Raw genomic sequence first — 20,131 nt, forward strand, 5'->3', positions numbered from 1 at the left:
TGACTAATTTGCTAGAGTTCTTCGAAGATGTAACAAGCAAAGTGGATAATGGGGATCCTGTAGATGTAATATGTCTGGACTTCCAGAAGGCATTTGATACGGTGCCGCACAAAAGGTTAATACACAAGGTAAGATCACATGGTGTTAGGGGCAATTTATTAACTTGTATAAAGGATTGGCTAACCAACAGAAAACAGAGAGTCGGGATAAATGGGTCTTTTTCTGGTTGGCAAGATGTAACTAGTGGGGTGCCACAGGGTTTGGTCCTCGAACCCCAACTATTTACAATATATATTAATGACTTGGATACAGGGATAGAAGGTACTATAGCCAAATTTGCAGATGATACTAAAATAGGTGGGATAGTAAGTTGCAATAAAGAAATTTACAAATGGATATGGATCAGTTAGGTGAACAGGCCAAAATTTGGCAGATGGAGTTTAACGTGGATACATGTGAGGTTATCCACTTTGGTCGGAAGAATAGAAAGGCAAATTATCATCTAAATGGAAAGAAACTTCAGAATGCTTCAGTAGACAGGGTGTGCTCCTGCATGAATTGCAGAAAGCTAGTATGCAGATACAGCAGGTAATAAGGAAGGCAAACAGAATTTTGGCATTTATTGCTAAAGGAATAGAGTATAAAAGTAGGGAAGTGTTGCTGCAACTGTACAAGGCATTAATGAGACCGCACCTGGAGTATTGCGTACAGTTTTGGTCCCCTTACTTGAGGAGGGATGTAGTTGCATTGGAGGCAGTTCAGAGGAGGTTCACAAGATTGATTCCAGGGATGAGGGGTCTGTCTTACAAAGAGAGATTGAGCAATTTAGGCCTTTACTCTCTAGAGTTTAGAAGAATGAGAGGAGATCTAACTGAGGTATACAAGATGATTAAGGGGATTGACAAAGTAGACGTAAAGAGGATGTTTCCTCTGGTGGGGCAATCTAGAATGAGAGGTCATAGTTTTAGGATAAGGGGTAGCAGGTTTAAAACAGAGATGAGGAGAAATTACTTCTCTCAAAGGGTCGTGAGTCTGTGGAATTCACTACCCCAGAGTGTGGTGGATGCTGGGACATTGAGTAAATTTGAGGAGATAGATAGGTTTTTAATTAGTAATGGGTTGAAGGGTTATGGAGAATGGGCAAGAAAGTGGAGTTGAGGCAGAGATGAGATCAGCCATGATCGTATTGAATGGCAGAGCAGGCTTGAGGGGCTGAATTTCCTGCTCCTGCTCCTAGTTCTTATGACCTTATGGCTTAAAATCCTGTAACTCCCTTCCTAACAGCACTGTGGGTGTACCAACATCACATGGAATAGAGAGGTTCAAGAAGACGGCACACCGCCACCTTCTCAAGAGAAATTAGGGATGGACAATAAATGCTGGCCTTGCCAGTGATTCTCACATTCTAGGAACAAATTTTTTAAAATCATTATGTGAACAGGTGACATCTTGAGAGAGATCTCAATATTGTTTTATGATGAGAGAGATAGCACAAGAGAGAGATGAGAAGGACGTATTTACATAGCACCTTTCATGACCTCAGAATGTCCCAAAGTGCTTTACAACCAATAAAGTATTTTTGAAGTGTAATCACTGTTAACATATAGGCAATGTGGTAGCCAATTTGTGTGCAACCAGCTCCCACAAACAGCAATGTGATAATGACCGTATTATCTGTTTTAGTCATTCATCCTACCAATGCCATGGCAGGAGGGCCACGAGTCATGGTCGGCCCCAACCCTGGCATTAAAGTCCCCCAGCAGGAACAGGTGTTCGGTGTTGGGGATGCTACTAATGATATTATGGAGTTCCTCGTAGAACTGGTCTTTAGCTTCAGATGGGGAGCAGAGTGTTGGAGCATAGATGCTGAGTAGGTGCACTGGACCAGAGGCGGTGAGCAGTTGGATGGTCAGTATGTGTTCTGAGCCATTTGAGGGAGGCTCTATCATACTGAGCAAAGAGTTTCTGATGGCGAAGCCCACTCCATGCTGTCTTGGTTCTTCAGGATCCCTACCCTGCCAGAAGGTGGTGTAGTCTTGCTCTCAGAGATCCGCTCGCAGGGAGGAGTGTCTCCTGAAGTGCTGCAATGTCCACATTGAGTCTACTGAGCTCGTTGTTAATGATGGCGGTCTTCCAAGAATCGTTGATTTGTGTAAGGTCTTCCGGCAGGCCAGGACACAAAGTTCTGACATTCCAGCTTGCAAAACGAAGGGCTGGTACCTTCTTTCCTTTTTTGGTCGTGCTGTTTGGTGCTGTGTTACAGTCCACTTCTCAGGCAATGATCCTGAGCTCCAAGCACCCACTGAAGCAGGTGGACTGTGGCGGGACAGAACCTTACTGACCGGGGGCTGCCCGGTTTGAGGCGGGTGGTAGCTATCCAGAGATGCGATGACCTCTCCCATCGACAAAGGTAATCCGTGGCACCCAATCTCTACGCCAATTGAGCTGGACTTATAACCCGTAACTGCTGCCTTCCGTGTTGATTTGGTCGCTGTGAGGCGACTATGCAGTGACCTCTCCATGGCGCATGCCTGGGCGGATGTATGGAGGTTGTGAGTTGCCCAAGCGTCAAAAGAAAACCCTCTCGGCCTTCCTGGTGGGATCCAAAGGAGTGCAGAGCACGACGTTTGGCACCGTTATGGCTGCAGGAACTGCCGGAAACATGCCAAAGGTGACACATGACCGTCTTCGGGATTCCGCTCCGGATTTTGTTAGGGTTTACTCCCTTAGCCTTGGTCTCTCCCGAGACGCCCACAAGGCAGTGGGGTTGTTACGGTCCCTACAAAGGGGTAGGTGGATGCCATGACAATGTGAAAGGCACAATTCAGCATAGCGGCGCCTCATCAGACCCCTTTCCTATCCTGAGTGGCGTGAAACAGGGTTGTGTTCTCGCACCTACACTGTTTGGGATCTTCTTCTCCCTGCTGCTGTCACATGCATTCAAGTCTTCAGAAGAAGGAATTTTCCTCCACACAAGAACAGATGGCAGGTTGTTCAACCTTGCCCGTCTAAGAGCGAAGACCAAAGTACGGAAAGTCCTCATCAGGGAACTCCTCTTTGCTGAAGAGTGTCTGCAGAGACTCATCGGCAGGATTGTGGCTGCCTGCACCGAATTTGGCCTAACCATCAGCCTCAAGAAAACGAACATCATGGGACAGGACTTCAGAAATGCCCCATCCATAAATATCGGCGACCACACTCTGGAAGTGGTTCAAGAGTTCACCTACCTAGGCTCAACTATCACCAGTATCCTGTCTCTCGATGCAGAATTCAACAAGTGCATGGGAAAGGCTTCCTCTGCTATGTCCAGACTGGCCAAGAGAGTGTGGGGAAAATGGCGCACTGACACAGAACACAAAAGTCCAAGTGTATCAAGCCTGTGTCCTCAGTACCTTGCTCTACGGCAGCGAGGCCTGGACAACGTATGTCAGCCAAGAGCGACGTCTCAATTCATTCCATCTTTGCTGCCTCCGGAGAATCATCACTGGTATCAGACCCACCGGCCGTCCTCGTCTCCACTGTAAAGATGTCTGCAAACGCAATATGATGTCCTGTGACATTGATCACAAGTCGTGGGAGTCAGTTGCCAGCGATCGCCAGAGCTGGCAGGCAACCATAAAGGCAGGGCTAAAGCGTGGCGAGTCGAAGAGACTTAGCAGTTGGCAGGAAAAAAGACAGAAGCGCAAGGAGAGAGCCAACTGTGCAACAGCCCTGACAACCAATTTTATCTGCAGCACCTATGGAAGAGCCTGTCACTCTAGAATTGGCCTTTATAGCCACTCCAGGCACTGCTTCACAAACCACTGACCACCTCCAGGCGCTTACCCATTGTCTCTCAAGACAAGGAGGCCAAAGATCTGTTTTAGTGATGTTTATTGCGGGATAGATATTGGGTGCAGGGAATGACTCCCCTGCTCTTCAAAATAGTGTCATTGAACCTTTCACATCTACCAGAGGGCAGACAGGGATTCATTTTAATATATCTGCAAGACAGCACCTCCAACAGTGCAGCACTTTCTCAAAACTACACTGGGGTGTCAGCTTTTACTTTTTGCGCTCAAGTCCTGGAGGGATTTGAAGCCACAACCTTCTTACTGAAAAGCGAGAGTGCAACCAAGTGAGCCATGGCTGACACATACAGGTCTCAACTGTTTTTTTCCTCATAATGCATACAACTTTCAAAAGCTGTTGTATTCCAGTTTGTCAATACGTGTTTGCTCCTGTACTGTTAAACACCAACGTATTGTAGTGTAATTCATGTTCATATTTACACTTCTGTGAAATTTCTGTTCACAGGGTAGTTTACTCTAGTTTAGCAGTATAAAAGAGTTTATTGCAAGACAAATTTGTATTTACATATGTTTATGCGTATACAGATTTTGTACAGCAGTGCAATGCATTTCTGCATTTACAACATCCTTCAAGGTTTTGAAAATATTACTGGATTCATAGTTTGCTTCACAAGAGAAATATTATACTTAAAGCCAATATTCCCAAATTGTTTTGCTATAACATACTTGTATTCAAACAACATTACAATATTTATAGGTTACTTCTTTCTTTCCTCCTAGGTTACTTGCTGTAAAGCCCCTGCATATTAACTGGCTCATTGGGCTGGATTTTAAGAGCCCTCCACCGCTCAAAAAAATGGCAGCCCATGCATAAAGAGCTGCTGCAATCTCCTGCGGCCCATCAGGTAGAGGGGCGGGCTGTCCGTCCATGGCAATGGTGCAGCTGCCTGTGCGCAGGCACTGGCGCCAGTGCCATTTTTAAAGGGCAGCCAGCCCTGCCGGTCAATTTGAACTTTTAAAGCAGTATCCCCCCAAAATTTATACAATAAATTTCTAACGCTCCTTTCCCACCCCCGCCCCCCCCATAACAATTACATTAACGATTTGCCCTTTCCCCTGCAAAAGACTTAGCTTTTAAATCTGACCTTCCCCTCCCCACAAACTGCACAAAGTTTGAAGTTCTCTCATTCCCACCATCCCCTACACCCATTACGTTTATTTGACCCCATTCCCCTGCACCCCCCAAACCCGGAATGAAAATCGTACCTCCTGCTCCCTCCCCACAAGCGTCGTGCCAGGCCCGGAAGGATGTTGTGGGCTTGGTAAAATCCAGCCCATTGTATTAGTGTGTGCATTTTATAAGAAGATATTTCTGAAAGTTTTTGGTGCAAGATACTTATGTGCTGTTTGACTGTGATTTACGCCAGTATTTAAAAGGCTTTTATGCTAATGTATTATTTATTTATTTAGTTAGAGAGACAGCACTGAAACAGGCCCTTCGGCCCACCGATTCTGTGCTGACCAACAACCACACATTTTATACTAATCCTACATTAATCCCATATTCCCTACCACATCCCCACAATTCTCCTACCACCTACCTACACTAGGGGCAATTTACAATGGCCAATTTACCTATCAACCTGCAAGTCTTTGGCTGTGGGAGGAAACCCACGCAGTCACAGGGAGAACTTGCAAACTCCACACAGGCAGTACCCAGAATTGAACCAGCGTCGCTGGAGCGGTGAGGCTGCAGTGCTAGCCACTGTGGTTCTGTATAGTGCACATACACAGACAGACTTTTGCTGCAAAGAATCAGTGCATTTTAATGCAGCATTTTGTCATGCACTTGTGCATTTACAGTCAAGAATGAGCAAAGGTCGATTTGGGCCCAAGTTCATCCTTCTACTACTATCCTAACTCTCACAATGTACAATCTAACTGCATTAACAGGGTCAGGCACTATCAGTGTGCTCAATATAGAGGGAACCCCAATTCAAGTATTTCCATGCTTGTAACAGACAACCTTTTGCCAACTCCAATGTCTATTCTATTATCTCCCTTCATAAAGTAGGGGAGTCATTTAAATCAAAAACACTTCCCTTACACTTTCCCATTTCTTTAGCACATTAAAAACTAGAGCCTTATAACGGAGACATCATTAAAGTGTTAATTTTTTTCCTCGAGTTGTTTAAGTGCTTTTTTTTTTAAATGATGATTCGAATCTTTTGAGTATTATCTTGCCAACTGCAAAGTGCCACTGTATTCAGACAACCTACTGTAAAGCAAGAACATACTGGTTTGTAATTACAGTAAAATACACTTTCCAATATTATCCTTCATTAAAACTAAATGTAGTACTGCAATGGAGTAAACTGACATCAGTTAAGTGGCAATTTAGTTACTTAATCAATTTAAAATAGCATGATCACAGATGTATCCTGATTGGCAGAACCAATAGGAAATCAATCAATGAAATCAAGTTTCATGAAACTGTCCACAGGAAAACCATGTTTGCCTCTCACTTTAAATGGTGGCCATTAAATATTAAGAATAGGGTTATTATTTTCTTTGCAAAGGTAAAAAGCTATGCTCCAATATGTTTTATATCTATGCAAAATAGGAAGCTATTAAATAATATTTTTCTAGTGTTATCCTTTTTCATCATTTCAAATGTTGTACATTCTGATGAAAGATCATCGACCTGAAACATTAAACTCTTTCTCCACAGATGTTGCCAGACCTGCTTGGTATTTCCAGCATTTTGTGTTTTTATTTCAGATTTCCAGCATCTGCAGTATTCTGCTTTTATATGTGGTGTAAATTTTAATTTAGGCTTATGAACGGAGAATGTCAATCCTTATTAATACCATTATGTGCATAATATAATATAAAAATGGCTTGCCAGTTCCTAGAATCTAGCCAGGAAGTATGTGCTGCTTCCACTTTCTGTTCCAATAAGTATATCCATCTGATGTCATTTGGATTCAGTGCAGCCACAATCACAATTAAACACAGATCAAAAATAATCACACCATTTATTATGTACATATAACAAATTGTTTACTAAAGTATAAACTAAAATTCATCACATTGGCAGAAGTTGCACATCAAACATCATCTAGTTTTCAATCTCAGCTGCTGTAAACAAGCAATTTAGAAGGAAACCACTTGACGTGCTGTACACACCAATGCACAGTGTGGAGTGCGTATACTTATACAATTGATATCTGGGGAAAATGCATCTGGTCCTTTAGGGAAGAAAATCTACCATCCTTACCTGGTCTGGCCTACATGTAACTCCAGACTCACAACAATGTGGTTGACTCTTAACTGCCCTCTGCAAGCCACTCAGTTGTCAAAGGCAATTAGGGATGGGCAACAAATGTTGGCCTTGCTAGCGATGCCCACATCCCATGAAAGAATAAAATTTTCTCTAATAATATCCATTGGTCTTTTTACCCCAAAGGAATAAAAAGGCATTGAATAACCTGAGGTTTTACTATCACCTTTAGAATAAATAACACCAAAACCTATAATAAAAATTCTATGTCTCCGAGTAATTCCTGTCAGTGCCATATGTTGTCACATTTGCGTTACACTTCTTGTGTCTTTGGAGAGTCAGGGTTCTTACCTGGCATGAACTGCTTGTTGGAGCACATTTCTGCCTCTCTGAACCCCTCTTATCAATCATATCAGGCCCCAATGTAATATATGGAGTTAGGTCACAGATTAGTCATGATCTCATTGAATGGTGAAACAGTCTCAAAGGGCCATCGGCCTATTCCTCTTCCTAATGCTCGGCTCCTTACGTGCCAAGGAAGTGGGATTTCGCAACATAGGAGACCCTAACACTGGCCCAGCAGCTCTGACATAGTTGGCCCTATAAGGAGCAGACAAAGCTCCAACCTTTAAAAGGCCAACTGAGATTTCAATCTGGCATATCTGGGTCTTGCCTTTGAGTATTCCACAGGATTCCTGCTGGAGTAACAGCGAGAGTCTAGCGGAATGGCCGTGCATATGGCCCCATAATTACAATAATAAATCGGATTTACCTTGAGATATGAACGTAACGAGAGCCATATTTTAATATTTTGCACCTTCTTGAGACGGAAATGAGGAACTTCAGATTTTCTGGCTCGTCTTGCTGAGGTTAAATGGCCAAAAAGTTTGGCAAATAGTAATCTCTATGAAACAAAAAATATATTAATTATCCCTTAGAAGTTATTTTTCCAGCAAAAATAGCTGTAACAAGGAAGGGAAAAGAATATCACGGTTCAATTATTTCTGAAACAGCAAGCCACAGAATTTCACCTGGATTTTAGTGTACCTAACAGAAATTAGCATCCACTATAGGACTAAAACAGAATTGCCTGGGATTTTCTGAAAACAGAACAACAGGCAGATTATGCCAAAATTTCCCGAGAATCTTATCAGCATATGCTGAAACATGAAAACTAGCATAAAACAAGTGAAAATTAGCATAAACAAATAAGACAAATGGCATCTTAGTTTTCATAAGAGGCAATGCTAAACCTATACAAGTCCTTGGTTAGAAAAACATGTGCAGTTCTGAGCGTTCAACTTCAGGAAGGATAAAGGTCACGGAGAGAGCATAGAAGTAAATTAACTATATTGATACCCAAGGCAGCTTAAATTAGGAGGACAGACTCGAGAAATGAGGACTTTTTATTAGAGCAGAACAAATTAAAAGGAGATCTGATAGAGATGCTCAAATTATATGGGGCCTTCATAAGGCAAATAGGGAAAACCTAATTCCGTTGGTGGGTTATAGAATCACAGGCCAGGATTTTATGAGGCCCACGCCGTTTCCGATGGTGAAACCGGAAGTTGGCGGAACTTCTGCTTCCACCCTTTTTCCCTGTTTTGCATGTGACGGGAACAGGAGACACGTACCATCATGCAGCAGGGACGGACTTTTATTGGTGGAACCCGCCGTCACTCTGAAGCACCATGAACCACACGTCAATAAATTGTGTTGCAAGCCAGAAGGATCAGCAGCCTTCGAAAGCATATGCTGATTGTGGCCACAGAATAAGCTTACCATAATTTGGATTTGGTTTACTTCCATTTTCAGTTTGCACCCAAGCACCACCACCCCCTCAATTTCTTTTGCACGTGTCCATTCTCTCTGCCAGCCAATACCTTGATTTTACCCCATGTAGGGATCCTGATGTAGACAGCACTCATCCCTCCCTTTAGGCCCCTCATGACCATCTGTTTACTGTCATGCACACATCAACCCATCACCCCCTGCAACTGCCCACAGCCAGCATCAATAACAACCACTACACACCCTGAATGCTGCCCTCCTCCCTCGTCTGCTCCTCCACCCACCTGAGACCCCATCATGTCCTGCCTGAGTACCCTACGCTGCTCCTTCATGCACTCAATAACCCCACCTCGAGTCCTAACTGCCTACCCTCCCTTGCGCCACCATGCACCACCCTCCCCGCCAATCCCACCCCCCACCCGTGCCTTTCGCACCATCACCCGAGAAGAATCACCCTTGCTGGTGCCAAGCCCGGAGCTAAACATCCAAAAGAACGAAGAACAGTACAGCACAGGAACAGGCCATTCAGCCCTCCAAGCCTGCGCCGATCTTGACATCTGCCTAAACTAAAACCGTCTGCACTCCTGGGGTCCGCATCCCTGTATTCCCATCCTATTCATGTATTTGTCAAGATGCCTCTTAAACGTCTCTATGGTACCTGCTTCCACCACCACCCCCAGCAACAAGTCCATTCCAATGTTTGCCTTCCTTGTGCCAATGAGTGCAAGACATGAAACCACTGACGTCAGACACAACTGCACAAAGCTGATTGGTGTACACCACCTTTAAACAAACATGAACCGGGTGGCACAGGAATACCATTTGCCACTAACTTAATCTGGCAGGTAGCATTTAATTTGAATTATGTGTAGGGTAATGCATATTCACGGTACGAAAATACATGCAAAGCTGCAATCCACCAACGTGCAAGGGGAACCCCGGACTGCCACAAACACACGGCTGACTTAATTACAATACAAAAACCCGACATCTAAAATACGATAAAATAAATCGCGCCTCATTAAATCTCGCTGCCCGCCAAAGCCACTTTTGCAGGGCCCATAAAATATCCCCCATGGAGTCCAAAGGTACAAGAGGCGGCCATTCAGCTCACCAAGGCCATGCCGGCTCTCAGTAGAGTAATCCAATCAGTCCCATTCCCCCAATCTATCCCCATGGCCCTGCAAGTTTATTTCCCTCAAGTGTCTATCCAATTTCCTTTTGAAATCATTGATCGTCTCCACTTCTACCAACCTCAGAGGCAGTGAGTTCCAGGTTATTACCACTCGCTGTGTAAAAAAAGTTCTTCTTCACATCCCCCTGCATCTCTTGCCCAAAACCTTAAATTTGTATCCCCTAGTCGTTGTACTATCAGCTAACTAATGGAAACAACTTTTCTTTATCTAGCTTGTCTAAACCGGTCATAATCTTGTACACCTCTATCAGATCTCCCCTCAAACTCCTTTGCTCGAAGGTGAACAACCCTAGCTTCTCTAAGCTAACCTTGTAGCTAAAATCCCCTATCCCTGGAACCATGCTGGTAAATCTCCTCTGCACGCTCTCAAGGACCTCCACATCCTTCCTAAAGTGTGGTGACCAAAACTGGGCGCAATACTCCAGTTGTAGTCTAACTACACTCCTGCAGGGGATGCAGAGACTAAGTGGGCCCACATCAGAGACGCCATCTATGACTCAGCAATGACCACCTTTGGCAAACGTCAGCAGAATGCACAGGTTTCAATCTCAGTTTGAAAAGATGGAGCCAGTCATAGCGGCTAAGCACACTGCACTGCTTAACTACAAGAAAGCCCCCAGCGAGTTAACATCTTTAGCACTTAAAGCCGTCAGAAGCACCACGCAAAGAACAGCCAAGTGCTGTGCAACCGACTACTGGCAACACCCAAGCAATCGTATTCAGCTGGCCTCCGACACTGGAAACATCAGAGGAATGTATGATGGCATTAAGAGAGCTTTTGGGCCAACCATCAAGAAGATGGCCCCCCCCCCCCCACACCCCACCAAATCTAAATCAGGGGAAACGATCACTGACCCAAGCAAGCAAATGGACTGCTGGGTGCAGCGCTACCTAGAACTGTACTCCAGGGAAAATGATGTCACTGATACCATCCTCAATGCAGCCCAGTCTCTGTCAGTCATGAATGAGCTGGACAAACAGCCAACAAAATCAGAGCTCAGTAAAGCCATCGATTCTCTAGCCAGCAGAAAAGCCCCTGGAAAGGACGGCATTTCCCCTGAAATAATCAAGTGTGCCAAGCCTGGTATACTCTCAGCACTCCATGAACTGTTTTGCCTGTGCTGCAATACCATAGAACATGCACGATGCCAATATCATCACCCTCTATAAGAACAAGGGTGATCGCAACAACTACCGTGCAATCTCCCTGCTCAGCACAATGGGGAAGTCTTTACTTGAGTCGTTTTAAACAGACTCCAGAAGCTGGCTGAGCGTGTCTAACCTGAGGCACAGTGCGGCTTGAGCAGAGAGATCCACCATTGACATGCTGTTCTCCCTTCGCCAGCTACAGGAGAAATGCCATGAACAACGGATGCCCCTCTACATTGCCTTCATAGATCTCACCAAAGCCTTTGACCTTGTCAGCAGACGTGGTCTCTTCAGACTACTAGCAAAGATCGGATGTCCACCAAAGCTACGAAGTATCATCACCTCATTCCATGACAATATGAAAGGCACAATTCAGCATAGCGGTGCCTCATCAAACCCCTTTCCCATCCTGAGTGGTGTGAAACAGGGCTGTGTTCTCGCACCTACACTGTTTGGGGTCTTCTTTTCACTGCTGCTATCTCGCATGTTTAAGACTTCAGAAGAAGGAATTTTCTCCACACAAGATCAGGGGGCATGTTGTTCAACCTTGCCCATTTAAGAGCGAAGACCAAAGTACGGAAAGTCCTCATCAGGGAACTCCTCTTTGCTGACGATGCTGCAGTAACATCTCACACGGAAGAGTATCTGCAGAGAATCATCGACAGGCTTGCGGCTGCCTGCAATGAATTTGGCCTAGCCATCAGTTTCAAGAAAATGAACATCATGGGACAGGATGTCAGAAATGCTCCATCCATCAATATCTGCAACCACACTCTGAAGTAGTTCAAGAGTTCACCTACCTAGGCTCAACCATCACCAGTAACCTGCCTCTAGATGCAGAGATCAACAAGCACATGGGAAAGGCGTCTGCTGCTATTTCCAGACTAGTGAAGAGGGTGTGGGAAAATGGGGCACTTACATGGAACACAAAAGTCCGAGTGTTTCAAGCCTGTGTCCTCAGTACCTGGACAACGCATGTCAGCCAAGAGTGACGCCTCAACACATTCCATCTTTGCTGTCTCCAGATAATCCTTGGCATCAGGCGGCAGGACCGTATCTCCAACGCATAACACCTCGAGGCGGCCAACATCCCCAGCATGTAAGCCCTACTGAGCCAGCCGCGCTCGAGATGGCTTGGCCACGTGAGCCACATGGAAGGCGGCAGGATCACCAATTGTACAGCGAGCCCGTCGCTGGTATCAGACCCACCGGCCGTCCATGTCTCCATTTAAAGACGTCTGCAAATGCGACATGAAGTCCTGTGACACTGATCACAAATCGTGGGAGCAGTTGGCAGCGATCGCCAGAGCTGGCGGACAGCTATAAAGGCGGAGCTGAAGAGAGGCAAGTCGGAGACACTCAGCAGTTGGCAGGAAGAGACAGAAGTGCAAGGAGAGAGCCAACCGTGTAACAGCCCTGACAACCAACTTCACCTGCAGTGCCTGTGGAAGAGTCAGTCACTCTAGAATTGGCCTTTATAGCCACTCCAGGCGCTGTTCCACAAACCACTGACCACCTCGGAGTGCTTATCCATTGTCTCTCAAGACAAGGAGGCCAAAAAGGAAAGGAAAGGAAAGGAGTCTAAGCAGAACTTTATAAAAGTTTAACAGAACTTCCCCACTTTGGTACTCAATACCTCTATTTATGAAAGTTAAGATCCCGCATGCTTTGCCAAATACTCTCAGTATTCCTGGTCACCTTCAAAGGTCTATGCACATGAACCCCTAAGTTCCTCTGTCTCTGTACACTCTTTAGAACTGTGACATTTAGTCTATATTGCCTCTCCCTATTGCTTCTGCCAAAATGCATCACCTCACACTTCTCTGTATTAAATTCCATCTGCCACTTGTCTGCCCATTCTGCTAGCCTATGTCCTGTTGCAGTCGATTGATATCATCCTCACTGTTCGCCACCATCTGCAAATTTTGAAACTTTACTCTATATTCCAATATCCAAGTCATTTATACATATCAAAGAAAGCAGTGGTTCTAGCACTGACCCTTGGGGAACACCAATGTCTACTGTCCTCCAGTCTGAAAAACGACCAATTACCATGACTCATTGTTTTCTGTCCATAAGCCAATTTTTTATCCAAGCGGACACTGACCTGGCTAATCCATGAACCTCAATTTTATTAAACAGCCTTTTATGGGGTACTTTGTCAAACGCTTTCTTAAAATCTAAATAGACAACATCCATTGCACTCCCTTCAATCAACCTTGTTACTTCATCAGAAAATTCAATTAAATTAGTCAAGTACGATCTGCCTTTTACAAATCGGTGCTGGTTCTCCTTAATAAACTCGAACCTCTCCAAGTGCCTCATGATTTTTTCCCTTGATTATTGTTTCTAAACTCTTAGCCAATCTTAGTTAAACTGGTTGGCCTCTAGTTACTAGGAATGTCCTTACACGCTTTCTTGAATAAGGGTATCACATTTGCCAATCTCCAATCCTCTGCAACTTCCCCGTATCTAGGGGAGACAGGAAGATTATGGAAAGGGCGTGGAGGAACAAATTTGCAAGGAAATTACAGAGAGGTGCAAAAATTATAGGGTAGTTATAATGGGGAACGTTAATTATCCAAACAGAAACTGGGATAGTAGCAGTGCAAAGGGCAGTGAGGGGCATGTGTTCCTAGAATGTGTTGAGGAAAATTTTCTACAACAGTATGTTGCTAGTCCAATGAGAAAGGAGGCCCTGCTAGACCTGGTTCTTGGGAATGAGGTGGGCCAAGTGGATCAAGTATCAGTAGGAGAGCATTTAGGGGATAGTGATCATTGTATCATAAGGTTTAGGCTGACTATGGAAAAGGACAAAGAGCAATCCAGGGTTAGAATAATTAACTGGCGGAAGGCCAACTTCAATGGGGTAAGAATGGAGTTGGGGCGAATAAATTGGACTCAAAAGCTGGCAGGAAAACCTGTAGATGAAAAATGGGCTACCTTCAAAGAAGAGATAGTTTGGGCACAGTCGAGGTATGTTCCCTCAAAAGGGTAAAAGTAGGGCAAACAAATCCAGAGATCCCTTGATGAAAAAAAGAGGTAGAGATCAAGATAAAGAAGAAAAAGTGTGCTTATGACAGATTCCAGGCAGAAAATACTATTGAGAACCAGGCTGAATATAGAAGGTCCAGAGGGGAAGTGAAAAAGCAAATAAGAGAAGCAAAGAGAGAGCATGAAAAGAGACTAGCAGCTAGCATTAAAGGAAATCCAAAGTTTCCTATAGGCATATAAATAGTAGAAGGGTGGCAAAAGGAGGAGTGGGGCCGATTATGGACCAGAAAGGGGATTTATGCATGGAGGCAGAGGGCATAGCTGAGGTATTAAATTAATACTTTGCATCTGTTTTTACCAAGGAAGATGCAACGCAGGCAATGTTGAAAGAAGAGGTAAGTCAGACACGACAGGGGTTTAAAATTGATAAAGAGAAAGTATTAGATCGGCTGTCTGTACTTAAAGTGGATAGGGTACCAGGACCAGATGAGATGCATCCAAGGATACTGAGGGAAGTGAGGGTGGAAATCGCAGAGACACTAGCCATAATTTTTCAGTCTTCCTTAGACTCGGGGGTCGTGCCAGAGGACTGGAGAATTGCAAACGTTACACCCTTGTTCAAAAAAGGGTGTAAAGATAAACCCAGCAATTATAGGCCAGTCAGTTTAACTTCGGTGGTGGGAAAACTTCCAGAAAAAAAATAATTCGGGACAAAATCAACAGTCACATGGACAAATGCGAGTTAATTAAGGAAAGCCAGCATGGATTTCTTAAGGGAAAATCATGTTCAACTAACCTGGAGTTTTTTGAGGAGGTAAGAGATGGCTGATGAGGGTAATGCTGTCGATGTGGTGTATATGACTTTCAAAAGCTGTTTGATACAGTGCCACACAACAGACTTGTAAGCAAACTTGTAGATCATGGAATAAAAGGGACAGTAGCAACATGGATACGAAATTGGCTGAGTGACAGGAAACAAAATAGTGGTTAATGGATGTTTTTCGGGCTCAAAGAAGGTTTGTAATGGAGCTCCCCAGGGATCAGTGTTGGGACCCTTGCTTTTCCTAATATATATTAATGACCTAGACCTTGGTATACAGGGCACAATTTCAAAGTTTGCAGATGATACGAAACTTGGAAGCATTGTGAACTGTGAGGAGGATAGTGTAGAATTTCAAAAGGACATAGACAAGTTGGTGGAATGGGCGGACAGGTGGCAGATGAAGTTCAATGCAGAGAAATGTGAAGTGATTCATTTTGGTAGGAAGAACATGGAGAGACGATATAGAATAAAGGGCACAATTCTAAAGGGGGTGCAGGAGCAAAGGGACCTAGGTGTATATGTGCATACGTTATTGAAGGTAGCAGGACAGGTTGAGAGAGCGGTCAATAAAGCAAACATTGTCCTGGACTTTATTAATAGGAGCATAGAGCACAAGAACAAGGAAGTTATGTTGAACTTGCATAAGACACTAGTTCGGACTCAGCTGGAGTAGTGCGTCCAGTTCTGGGTACTACACTTTAGGAAAGACGTGAGGGCATTGGAAAGAGTACAGAAAAGATTCATGACAATGGTTCCAGGGATGAGGAATTTCAGTTATGAAGATAGATTGGAGAAGTTAGGACTGTTTCCTTGGAGGACAGAAGGTGATTTGATAGAGGTAGTCAAAATCATGAGGCATCTGGACAGAGTAGATGGAGTGAAACTGTTCCCACTTGTGAAACGATCGAGAATGAGAGGGCACAGATTTAAAGTATTTGGTAAGAGAAGCAAAAGTGACATGAGGAAAAGCATTTTCACACAGTGAGTGGTTAAGGTCTGGAATGTGCTGCCTGAGAACATGGTGCAGGCAGGTTCAACTGAAGCATTCAAAAGGGAATTAGACAGTTATATGAAAAGGACGAATGTGCAGGGTGTTGGGGAGAAGGCAGGGGAATGGAACTAAGGCAATTGCGCTTTCTGAGAGCCAGTGCAGACACGATGGGCTGAGTAACCTCCTTCTGCACTGTAATGATTCTGTGATTCTAAGCACAACGAGCCTTTCCGGTACATCCTGCCAACCAATTTTTACCCATCCATTACCTCTACCATCTCCGCTTCTACCAATATTTGTCAGCATCTGCTTCCTTAATAAATAACAATACAAAGTACTTATCAAGTATTGTAGCCTTGCCCTGCGCCTCGAAGCATATACCACCACCTTTGTCCCAAATAGGCCCCACACTGCCTCTTACTACCCACTTACTATTTACATGCCAGTAACATTTGGTAACTACAGAGTATAAGCATAAGTAAGTTATTTATAAAAAAGAAAATTAAAAAGAACTTTTTTCCACCAGAGGATTATTATGACATGGGTGCCCTAGTAGAAACATCGGTGAAAGCAGAACCTATAAAAGTTTTACATGTTAAGTGAATCAATATTTGAGACAGAAAATTTTGGACAGTTATGGCAAATGTGTAGGGAAATGGGACTAAGTGGTCAGCTCCTTCAGAGAGTCCATGGAGGCACAATAAGCCAAATTACCTCATGTGCTATAAATTCTGTGATTTCCCTTTTGTAATATTAATGTAACTTCTCTCTGGCCTCATATTCCTGGTCAGATTTTTGTACCAAATTCAATTTTCTTTTCTCTTCTTCCTCTCCCTGCTCCTGTAATATCTGATCAAAATAATTTCCTCAAAATTGATGTTCTAGTAAATTTGGCTAGATAAGAAAGATAACCTGACTTGGTACAAGCAAGATTAGTAATGACATAATGAGATAATATATGAACTTGAAATATCTCTGCTTACCTGTTTATACGTTCGCTCAGCTACACATAGCATAAAGAAAAAAATCCACATGAGGCACACACGCACCACAAAGCTTAATGCGACCATAATAACTGTTTGATTTACATTTGAACCAAATGCAATGAAGAAGAGTTCTGAGGCAGACAGTGACACTAGTTGCTCCACATCTTTTTGCTGAAAGAGTCTGAACAAAACTGGAGTGATGCCAAGAATCAGAGAAACCAAGTTCCCAAACAGCTGATAACCAATACCTTGCTTGTAGCTGTTAACCTGCAGATGTTCAAAATATCGAAGTTATAAAATTGCCAAACAGATCTATAAATGCACAAAGAGACATTCTGAACTGTACAATAACTATCAATGAATCAATTAAATTCAAGACAAAACAGAGTAGCTAGATCTTAAATCCATTTCAGCATCAGTGCCCCTTCCCAATAAAACAACTGGAAAGTTAATATTTGCATTGCTCAGAAATTACTGCATGCATCTTGCTTGGAGAGGGTATAGCAATTAAAAGATAGGCACTTCAATGTTTGTAGCCACCAGCAGGAGAAATGTGGAGAAGGAAAAGAATGCATATAAAACACACAGTTTATTAGTCAATATCTTTTTTTCAAATAACAGTAATCAAATTCTCTTCAGTATAAAAAGTCATATCTTTGCAACCTTCTGAACTCAACCTTGTCACCTTATATCATCAGGGAGACAGGAAAAGCGGGGTGGGGAGAACAAAAAAGAGAAGGCCTGTGTTAGGGTAGAAGGCAATGATAAAAGGGACGGTGTTCCAAGTCAAAAGCAGGTGGTAATGGAACAAAAAAAGAATACAGAGGATGGGTCTCCAGGAGCTGTAAATGACCACAGCAGAATTATCACCAACAACAGCTGTCTGCAAAAAATGAGAGTTGTGATTCTGATCTGAAATTGTTGAATTCAACGTTCAGTTCGGAAAATTCTAAAGTGCCTAATCAAAAGGTGAGGTGCTGTTCCTCAAGCTTCATCGGAACAGGGTTGCAAGCCAAGACAGAGGTTGGAGTGGGAGTAGGGTGGTGAATTAAAATGACAGGTGACCACCTCTGGGTCATGCTTGCAGAATGAATGGTGCTCTGCAAAGTGATCACCCAATCTGCGTTTGGCCAATGTAGAGGGGACCACATCATGAGCAATGAATGCAGTATACTAAACTGAAAGAAGTGCAAGATCATTATTCTTTCACCTGGAAGGAGTGATTAGGGCCCTGGACGGGAATGGATGAGGTAAAAGGGAAAATATGCATCTCTTGTGCTTGCATGGGAAGGTGCCATGGGATGGGGAGGGCATGGGCATGCTGGGCTGATTGAACAGTGGACCAGTCTGTCGTGGAAGGAACGGTCAACAAAGAACAGTACAGCACAGGAACAGGCCATTCGGCCCTCCAAGCCTGCGCCGATCTTGATGTCTGTCTAAACTAAAACCTTCTGCACTTCCGGGGACCATATCCCTCTATTCCCACCCTATTCATGTATTTGTCAAGATGCCTCTTAAACGTCGCTATCGTACCTGCTTCCACCACCTCCCCTGGCAGTAAGTTCCAGGCACTCACCACCCTCTGTGTAAAAAAACTTGCCTCGCACATCCCCTCTAAACTTTGCCCCTCGCACCTTAAACCTATGTCCCCTAGTAACTGACTCTTCCACTCTGGGAAAAAGCTTCTGACTATCCACTCTGTCCATGCCACTCATAACTTTGTAAACCTCTAAAATGTCGCCCCTCCACCTCCGTTGTTCCAGTGAAAACAATCAGAGTTTATCCAACCTCTCCTCATTGCTAATGCCCTCCAGACCAGGCAACATCCTGGTAAACCTCTTCTGTACCCTCTCCAAAGCCTCCACGTCCTTCTGGTAGAGTGGCGACCAGAATTGCACGCAATATTCTAAGTGTGGCCTAACTAAAGTTTTGTACAGCTGCAGCACGACTTGCCAATTTTTATACTCTATGCCCTGACCGATGAAGGCAAGCATGTCGTATGCCTTCTTGACTACCTTATCCACCTGCGTTGCCACTTTCAGTGACCTGTGGACCTGTACGCCCAGATCTCTCTGCGTGTCAATAGGCCTAAGGGTTCTGCCATTTACTGTATACTTCCCACCTGCATTAGATCTTCCAAAATGCGTTACCTCACATTTGTCCGGATTAAACTCCATCTGCCATTTCTCCGCCCAAGTCTTCAACCGATCTATATCCTGCTGTATCCTCTGACAATCCTCATCACTATCCGCAACTCCACCAACCTTTGTGTCGTCCGCAAACTTACTAATCAGACCAGCTACATTTTCCTCCGAAGCATTTATATATACTACAAACAGCAAAGGTCCCAGCACTGATCCCTGTGGAACACCACTAGTCACAGCCCTCGATTCAGAAAAGCACCCTTCCACTGCTACCCTCTATCTTCTATAACTGAGCCATTCTGTATCCATCTTGCCAGCTCACCTCTGATCCCATGAGACGTCACCTTTTGTACCAGTCTGCCATGAGGGACCTTGTCAAAGGCTTTACTGAAGTCCATGCAGACAACATCCACTGCCCTTCCTTCATCAATCATCTTCATCACTTCCTCAAAAAACTCAATCAAGTTAGTGAGACACGACCTCCCCTTCACAAACCCATGCTGCCTCTCGCTAATAAGTTCACTTGTTTCCAAATGGGAGTAAATCCTGTCCCAAAGAATCCTCTCTAATAATTTCCCTACCACTGAAATGAGGCTCACCGGCCTATAACTTCCTGGATTATCCTTGCTACCCTTCTTACACAAAGGAACAACATTGGCTATTCTCTAGTCCTCTGGGACCTCACCTGTAGCCAATGAGGATCCAAAGATTTCTGTCAAGGCCCCAGCAATTTCTTCCCTTACCTCCCTCAGTATTCTGGGGTAGATCCCATCAGGCCCTGGGGACTTATCTACCTTAGCGCTTAGCAAGATGCCCAACACCTCCTCCTTTTTGATAACGACGTGACCCAGACTATCTACACTCCCTTCCCTCGACTCATCATTCACCAAATCTTCCTCTTTGGTGAATACTGATGCAAAGTACTCATTTAGTACCTCGCCCATTTCCTCTGGCTCCACACATAGATTCCTTGAGTGGGCCAAC

At 44.2% G+C, this 20,131-nt stretch overlaps 1 protein-coding gene across 2 annotated transcripts in view; it reads right to left on the reverse strand.

Annotated features, from left to right (window-relative positions):
• The window catches only part of LOC137384774 (protein PHTF2-like), a 155,971-nt gene that overhangs the window by 53,863 nt on the left and 81,977 nt on the right, over nt 1-20,131 (reverse strand). For both annotated transcript variants that reach the window (XR_010977655.1, XM_068059228.1), the window contains exons 12-13: nt 17,001-17,270; nt 7,847-7,978 (exon numbers count right to left, since the gene is read on the reverse strand). Coding sequence is in view for 1 of the 2 variants with exons in the window: in XM_068059228.1 (XP_067915329.1) it covers nt 7,847-7,978; nt 17,001-17,270 (402 nt within the window). In the remaining variant the exon portion in view is untranslated. The remainder of the gene's footprint in view (nt 1-7,846; nt 7,979-17,000; nt 17,271-20,131) is intronic.

The sequence above is a fragment of the Heterodontus francisci genome, chromosome 27 (genome assembly GCF_036365525.1).
Source record: "Heterodontus francisci isolate sHetFra1 chromosome 27, sHetFra1.hap1, whole genome shotgun sequence".
NCBI lineage: Eukaryota > Metazoa > Chordata > Chondrichthyes > Heterodontiformes > Heterodontidae > Heterodontus > Heterodontus francisci.